Consider the following 8,355-nt stretch of genomic DNA (forward strand, 5'->3'; position numbering starts at 1 on the left):
AAAATCCTACAATCAATAACAATTACAACGTAAAAGACGTTTGTTGGAAATCTTAACAAAACTAAACTAATAAATCACATGCAAGTATTTACAGCCTTTGCTAAGTACTTCTTGAAGCTCCTTTGGCACCAGTTTCAGCCTCAAGTTTGCCACCTATTTTTGTGCAGGTTCTTCCATTGTTGTCTGCAGAACCTCTCAGGTTGGATGAGGAGCATCGGTGTGCAGGAACTCCAAATCAGCGCTTGTAAGATGACTGTTTTTTTTGTTGGGAAATATTTCTCTGTAAAAGGAAAAAAAACCTGAAATATCTTACGTGCATAAATATTAGATCCCTTTAGTGTGAAAGCTGCCAGGTTTCTCCGCTGGCTTAATGAAGACAATTATTTCTCATTAGATCCTACCTGTGCATCATGAATGGTGCCATTACATTTTTCTGGATTAAAAACCCCTTTGCTGAAAACATCTAACACTGTTACCTGTATAGAGACGTGATAAAAGTGTCCCATATCCGGCACTGAGCATTAATTTAGGTATTTCTGGACAAAAACCTTTCGTCAATTTATTACGAATCTCTCGTGAACACTGGCTTTTCTGATGAAGTCTGGATTTGTGGCTTCAGGCAGTGACTTGAATTCCGAGATGAAACCTCAGTCCTGTAGCACCTGCTCCTCTCGTGAACGTGATCACGACTGCGTGCGAATGAAACAGAGGCCTTTTTTTTGTACATCTGAACTCTGGTTTATTTGAACTCAAATCTACACACTCATGGACAAGAACCTGTGTAGTGATTTAGCAAAAATACAAAACAATCCTCAATGTGAGACACAATTTCAACACCATTTCAACAGAAGGTCATTGCGTTATCTTTTACTGCACAATACAAAAAAAAAAAAAAGATCATTTGAAATGAATTAGTATATTATAAATAAATACACAATGAAGCGAAGTCACATTGTTTTTGGATCTTGCTTTAGAAATTTCATGAATGAGGAGAAAAGAAATGACCGCTTTACACGGTTTGCCAAAAGTATTGAGACACCTGATATTGTTGAATGCAAACAATTGGATGTCGTAGCATGAAGTTTTCACTTGAATTAGGAGACCCAAACCTGTTCCAGCATGATGATCCAGACCCTGTGCGCAAAGCCAGTTCCATAAAGATTTGCTTTACATGGTTTGGAGTGGAAGTTCTCCAGCTATGGAGCTCCAACCCTCTTAAACATGAATGAATATAAACACTGACTGCACCCCAGACCTCCTCCCTTGTAGCTGAACTCCACAAAATCTAGTAGAACATCTTCTCAGAAGAATGGAACATTTTTATAACAGCAAATGAGGACTAAATGTGGAATAGGATGTTCAAAAAGAAGCTATGGTCAGGTGTCCACAAACCTTTGTCTCTATATATGTTATCAATACAGTACTGTGCAAATACATACACAGACAGAAAGAGAATAATCATATACAATAATCATATTGTATAATCTAACAGTCATGAACTTGTGCCTCATGTAGTGCAGTTAGTGCAGTCGAGAGAGTCATGTGACCAGGTTATGGAAGTGAAACTCCTCCCACACCCACTCAGAGCACCGATACGGTTACCGTCTCTATGCTGTGTTTTTTCCTCCGGTGGCTCGTCAGGTGGCCGAGCTGAATGAAGGTCTTGTCGCACTGCGAGCACCGGTACGGACGCTCCTTGGTGTGTGTCCTCAAGTGATTCTTAAGATTGGAGGCATCCACAAACTGTTTTCCGCAGGTCCCACACAGGTAGGGTCTCTCCCCGGTGTGCCGTCTCTTATGGATTTTAAAGCTGCATAAACGCGAGAAAGTTTTGCCGCACTGCGAGCACTGGTATGGTTTGATTCCCGTGTGGGTCCACTGGTGGTTCTGGAGCACGTGCAGGCGAGCGAAGGTTTTGGGGCAGTGGGCGCACTGGTACGGCTTTTCCCCTGTATGGGTTTTCTGATGCCGTTGCAGAGCGTCCGACCGGCTGAAGTTTTTTGTGCATTCGGAGCAGCGATAAGGCTTTTCCCCGGTGTGTATCCGCTGGTGGTTTTTAAACGACGACAACTGAGTGAAGGCCTTGTTGCAGTGAGGGCACTGGAAAGGTCTTTCACCGCTGTGGATTCTCATGTGTCTGTTGTAGGAGGACGAGTTGGTGAAAACCTTTCCACAATCAGGGCAGGTTCGGAAGCCTTTAGCCGAGGGCAGGTAGGAGCACTCACCTACAGCAAAAGAAGGGCAGAAGTTTAAAAGTCTGCTTTCATCCCTTAATCACCATTCCATTATTTTATTCATGGGTCCATCACTCATCCTTCATGCACCATATGCCCAGCCATACACCACCTGTGAGTACATGTACCCCCATCCCATGCCCAGAGATATAGTCCACCTTGGAAGAACACGTTAACCCTCACCTTGACTAAAGGATATTAGCACAATTCCCCCTCCCTTCGCTATCACCCTCAGCAGGCTCAGGCAGTACGAGACCTGCCTTTCAGCTTAAATAAAACACCTGATCCTATCAAGCTCCTACTGTTGCTTCACCATCACAACATCAGCGAGAATTTGTATCACCACCTGACACCAGGATTTACAGCCAGAAGAGACTGTGAGGGGTTTCATTCAAATAAAAGTTCTTTATTCACTTTGCTGAATTTGGTATTTCATACGTTGCTGTTCCGAAATTCACCTGTAGGCGGCAGTGCTTCCAAAATTAAGGGGAAACCGTTAAAAGACTGAAAAGATACACACGTGCATTCATTGTTACTTCAGTTGCATTTTCTTCTTCAAAGTCAAAATATAAATCCATGTTCCTGGTACATTTTTGGTTACAGTCTGATACAAAGGTAATTAAGATACAAGTTTATGTTTTTATTTTTAAATATAAAATCTTTATAGTTTGAAGCTGGTTATTTGTCATTTACAGTAGGGCAAAAGTATTTATTCAGCCACCAATTGTGCAGGTTCTTCCACATAAAAGATGAGAGAGGCCTGTAATTTTTTTATCATAGGTACACTTCAACTCTGAGAGACAAAATAATAAGAAAAAAATAATCCAGAAAATCACATTGTCTGATTTTTTTAAGAATTAATTTTATAAATTATGGTGAAAAATAAGTATTTGGTAAATAACAAAAGTTCATCTCAATACTTTGTTATATTCCGTTTGTTGGCAATGACGGAGATCAAACGTTTTCAGTGAGTCTCCACAAGGTTTTTACACACTGTTGCTGGTAGTTTGGTCCATTCCTCCATGCAGATCTCCTCTAGAGCAGTGATGTTTTGGGGCTGTCGCTGGGCAACACGGATTTTCAACTCCCTCCTAAGATTTTCTATGGAGACTGGCTAGGCCACTCCAGGACCTTGAAATGTTTCTTATAAAGCCACTCCTTCGTTGCCCGGGTGGTGTGTGTTTGGAATCATTGTCATGCTGAAAGACCCAGCCACGTTTGATCTTTAATGCAATTGCAGATAAAAGGAGGTTTTCACTCATAATCTCACGATACATGGCCCCATTCATTCTTTCCTTTACACAGATCAGTCGTCTGGGTCCCTTTGCAGTAAAACAGCCCAAACCATGATGTTTCCACCCCCATGCTTCACAGTAGGTATGGTGTTCTTTGGCTGCAACTCAGCATTCTTTCTCTTCCAAACATGACAAGATGAGTTTTTACCAAGAAGTTCTATTTTGGCTACATCTGACCATATGCCATTCTCCCAATCTTCTTCTGGATCATCAAAATGCTCTCTAGCAAATTTTAGACGCCCGGCCATGTCCTGGCTTAAGCAGGGGGACACGTCTGGCACTGCAGGATTTGAGTCCCTGGTGGCGTAATGTGTTACTGATGGTAGCCTTTGTTACTTTGGTCCCAGCTCTCTGCAGGTCATTCACCAGGTCCCCCGTGGTGAGATCTTGCGTGGAGCCCCAGATCGAGGGAAATTATCAGTGGTCTTGTATGTCTTCTATTTTCTAATAATTGCTCCCACAGTTGATTTCTTCACACCAAGCTGCTCACCTACTGCAGATTCAGTTTTCCAGCCTAGTGCAGCTCTACAGTTTTGTTTCTGGTGTCCTTTGACAGCTCTTTGGTCTTGGCCATAGTGGAGTTTGGAGTCTGACTGTTTGAGATTTTGTGGACAGGTGTCTTTTATACTGATAACGAGTTCAAACAGGTGCCATTAATACAGATAACAAGTGGAGGACAGAGGAGCCTCTTAAAGAAAAAGTTACAGGTCTGTGAGAGACAGAAATCTTGCTTTTTTTGTAGGTGACCAAATACTTATTTTCCACCATAATTTGCAAATAAATTCTTAAAAAATCAGACAATGTGATTTTCTTCTCTCATTTTGTCTCTCATAGTTGAAGAGTACCGACGATGAAAATTCCAGGCCTCTCTCATCTGTTTAAGTGGGAGAACTTGCACAATTGGTGGCTGACTAAATAAGTTTTTGCCCCACTGTATGGTATTGATTCTGGTATTGTACCGAAGCCAAAACTATGGTATCGAGCCGTCCCTGATCAGCATGATGTAAAAAAATACCCATAATGCTAATTTATTTAAAAATGCAATTACGGCTCAGAGTTCACCTGGATTTCAGATGTATCTATAATATGTTGGAGTCTTTAATTAGACATGGGAAAGACCCATCAATAATCCTGACTCTGATGTTGGGGCTGAAGGCCTGGTAGCTTCATGCAGAGAAAATATTCTGCTGTTCTGCTGCCATGCATGAAAAATATGATGAAATTGTGAAGCAACCAGACATATAGAGGATTGAGTGTACATGGCAGGTGGCAAACTGCGAGAACAAATGTCATTCATCTGTGATTCTTAGCTACCAAATCAAACATTTGGAAAGGAAAATGAAGCGGTGTATGAAGCAGGATGTTTTGATTTTAACTTCATGAAAGAAACCTCAAACGCATCACCTGTAAAGTTTACCACCTCGTTTTCCTCCAGTGATGCATCACATTCCTCCTCCTCCTCTTCTTCTTCTTCACTCAATATTTCGATCGATTCGGTTTTACAGTTCGACTGAAACTCATCGCTAGGCTCCGTTTTGATGATGGTTAACGAACCGAGCTCATTATCCTCAGCATGATCGTCCTCGTAATCCTCAGCATCATCGCTTTGCTCCAGGGTGTACTCGTTCTCCTGGTCAGAGTCACAGCCCCACCCGTCTTTCGAGGTGCGCTCACTGCCGTATACAAACGAATCGATATCCAACAGATCCGGTTCGGTTTTAATGTCCAGGATCAAACCGTTCACGTCTCCCTGTGGCAAGTGTCTCGCTTCAGCAGCGTCTTCGTCACCGGGATGCATCAGCGTGGACACGGGTGGCATTTTAGGCAGGAAAGAGCCAGGAAAGAAATCCTGAAATTCCTATTGGAAAACATGAAACATTTTTAATATTAAACAAAAACATTATATTGTGAAGCTGATTTACTACTAAAAAACATCAATCATGGAAAAATGATTATCCACCTCAAACAAGGGGGTGCAGAGGGGTCATTGTGAAATGATCATTTTATATCCACTGAGTATTTTATACCACACATTATAGTGTATGTACACACGTTTCTATTTATATTAACCTCCACTTTTCCAGGAAGGTTTTGCCACTAGAGTTTGTGGAGATTCATTCATCCACATGGATGATAAAACTGATGTAGTTGAGAAGGTGAGGAGGCCTGGGGGCAGTCAGTGTTGGAACTTTATAGCAGGAGATCTTTCACTCCCAGCCATGGAAGCTGGGATTCAGGGAGCTGGCTTTGTGCACAGGGAACAGGTTTTGGGTCTCCTGGTAGCACATTCAAAAGACGTCCTATACAATTATATGTCTCCGAATTTTGGGTAAAGTTTGAGGAAGAACCACATATGGGTGGAAATGTCGGGTGTCCCAATACGTTTGGCAATTATAATAAAATATGTATTCTTTTGTATTTTATTAGAACCCTAATGTTTTTTCTGCTATAATGCATGTTATAATATGCTATTATACACACACACATACATACAGTGGGTCAAAAAAAGTATTTAGTTGTCCCACTTAAAAAGATGAGAGAGATCATTTTAAATCACATGTACACTTCAACTATGAGACAAAATGAGGAAAAAAAAAATGAATCCAGTAAATCACATTGTCAAAACTGTAGACCCGCACCAGGCTGGAAGACTGAATCTGCAGTAGGTGAGCAGCTTGGTGTGAAGAAATCAACTGTGGGAGCAATTATTAGAAAATGAAAAGACATACAAGACCACTGATAATCTCCCTCGATCTGGGGCTCCACGCAAGATCTCACCCCCGTGGGGTCAAAATGATCACAAGAACGGTGAGCAAAAATCCCAGAACCACACGGGGGACCTGGTGAATGACCTGCAGAGAGCTGGGACCAAAGTAACAAAGGCTACCATCAATAACACACTACGCCGCCAGGGACTCAAATCCTGTGGTGCCAGACGTGTCCCCCTGCTCAAGCCAGTACATGTCCGGGCCTGTCTGAAGTTTGCTAGAGAGCATTTGGATGATCCAGAAGAGGTTTGGGAGAATGTCATATGGACAGATGAAACCAAAATAGAACATTTTGGTAAAAACTTAACTTGTGTTTGGAGGAGAAAGAATGCTGAGTTGCATTCAAAGAACAACATACCTACTGTGAAGCATGGGGGTGGAAACATCATGGTTTGGGCTGTTTTACTGCAAAGGGACCCGGACGACTGATCCGTGTAAAGGAAAGAATGAATGGGGCCATGTATCGTGAGATTATGAGTGAAAACCTCCTTTCATCTGCAAGGGCATCGAAGATCAAACGTGGCTGGGTCTTTCAGCATGACAATGATTCCAAACACACACCACCCGGGCAACGAAGGAGTGGCTTTATAAGAAACATTTCAAGGTCCTGGAGTGGCCTAGCCAGTCTCCATAGAAAATCTTAGGAGGGAGTTGAAAATCCGTGTTGCCCAGCGACAGCCCCAAAACATCACTGCTCTAGAGGAGATCTGCATGGAGGAATGGACCAAACTACCAGCAACAGTGTGTAAAAACCTTGTGGAGACTCACTGAAAACGTTTGATCTCCGTCATTGCCAACAAACGGAATATAACAAAGTATTGAGATGAACTTTTGTTATTTACCAAATACTTATTTTCCACCATAATTTATAAAATAAATTCTTTAAAAATCAGACAATGTGATTTTCTGGATTATTTTTTCTCATTTTGTCACACACACACACACACACACACACACACACACACACACACACACACACACATACATACATACATACACACATACACACATACACACACACACACATTCACACACACACACAATTGATTAAAGTATTAATGAATAAAAAAAGAGAAAATAAAACAAACTAATTGCTGCATTCTGATCAAACAAATTATCATAATCTATAACAAATGACGATGATGATGACGATGAAGAAGAAGAAGAAGAAGAAGAAGAAGAAGAAGAAGAAGAAGAATGTGACCAGGTCAGATCTTCCTGCCAAGAAAACCAGCATACTGGGGAAAAAAAAAAAAAAAAAAACTTTGCATGGTTTCTTTCTCCATTACATTCAAAAAATGTGGGTCCAAACCTCATCTACTGCTTCCTGCTTGAGCTGGAGAGAGGAGTCCTGCAGGGACAGATCCGCTACTGAGCTGGAGCTCCACAACACGGCCATCACTGCCCTACACACACACACACACACACACACACACACACACACACACACACACACACACACACACACACACACACACACACACACACACACACACACACACACACAAACCATTCAATAACACAAAATCCCAGCGGCTATTACTACGCGAAACTTGTTGGTGAGAATGAAAGGCGGGTTTACACTTCTTGCTCCGCGGTTCCTCTGTGGCTCTCCAGCCTGCTGATGGCGCCTCCAAATCCTCCATTCCTATAAAAACGCTTCCGCTTTTTTGGCGTTCTGACATCACGTAATGGGACGTTAGTGACACCTCATTGGCTACCTTTGGCGTCTATGAATAATTTGGACCAATCGGAATGACGGTCTGCGCCAAACCCCGCCCCTTTTACTCAAATATCAAGTCATCAATATTTAAGTTGTACTGTAGGGAAGTTTCTCTTTCCTTTTTTTACACACACACACACACACACACACACACACACACACACACACACACACAGACCGGCCAACCAAACAATAACACTGTCTACAGTTTACTTCTAATCTTCAAACTTCATGCTATGGATTCCACCACATGACCGAAACCTTGCCTTGAGATTCTACTCCATGCTGAGATGATCACATCACGCAGTTCCTACAGATTTCATTCTCCAGAAGCC

At 42.0% G+C, this 8,355-nt stretch overlaps 1 protein-coding gene and 1 long non-coding RNA gene across 2 annotated transcripts; both read right to left on the reverse strand.

The window, feature by feature from the left end:
- Nucleotides 1–713: 713 nt before the first annotated feature.
- LOC310715900 (uncharacterized protein) lies at nt 714–8,003 on the reverse strand. The gene is made up of 4 exons (XM_083522613.1): nt 7,880–8,003; nt 7,610–7,703; nt 4,934–5,387; nt 714–2,225 (listed from the first exon to the last, which is right to left on the reverse strand). The coding sequence occupies exons 2-4, from the start codon at nt 7,694–7,696 to the stop codon at nt 1,582–1,584; spliced, it is 1,185 nt and encodes a 394-aa protein (XP_083378739.1). The 5' UTR covers nt 7,697–7,703; nt 7,880–8,003; the 3' UTR covers nt 714–1,581.
- On the reverse strand, nt 2,620–4,921 carry LOC310715934. The gene is made up of 2 exons (XR_014530452.1): nt 3,571–4,921; nt 2,620–3,356 (listed from the first exon to the last, which is right to left on the reverse strand). It is a non-coding gene; the product is annotated as an uncharacterized lncRNA (long non-coding RNA).
- Nucleotides 8,004–8,355: the final 352 nt, after the last annotated feature.

Source organism: Silurus aristotelis (assembly GCF_946808225.1).
Source record: "Silurus aristotelis genome assembly, chromosome: 20".
In the NCBI taxonomy this organism is placed as follows: Eukaryota; Metazoa; Chordata; class Actinopteri; order Siluriformes; family Siluridae; genus Silurus; species Silurus aristotelis.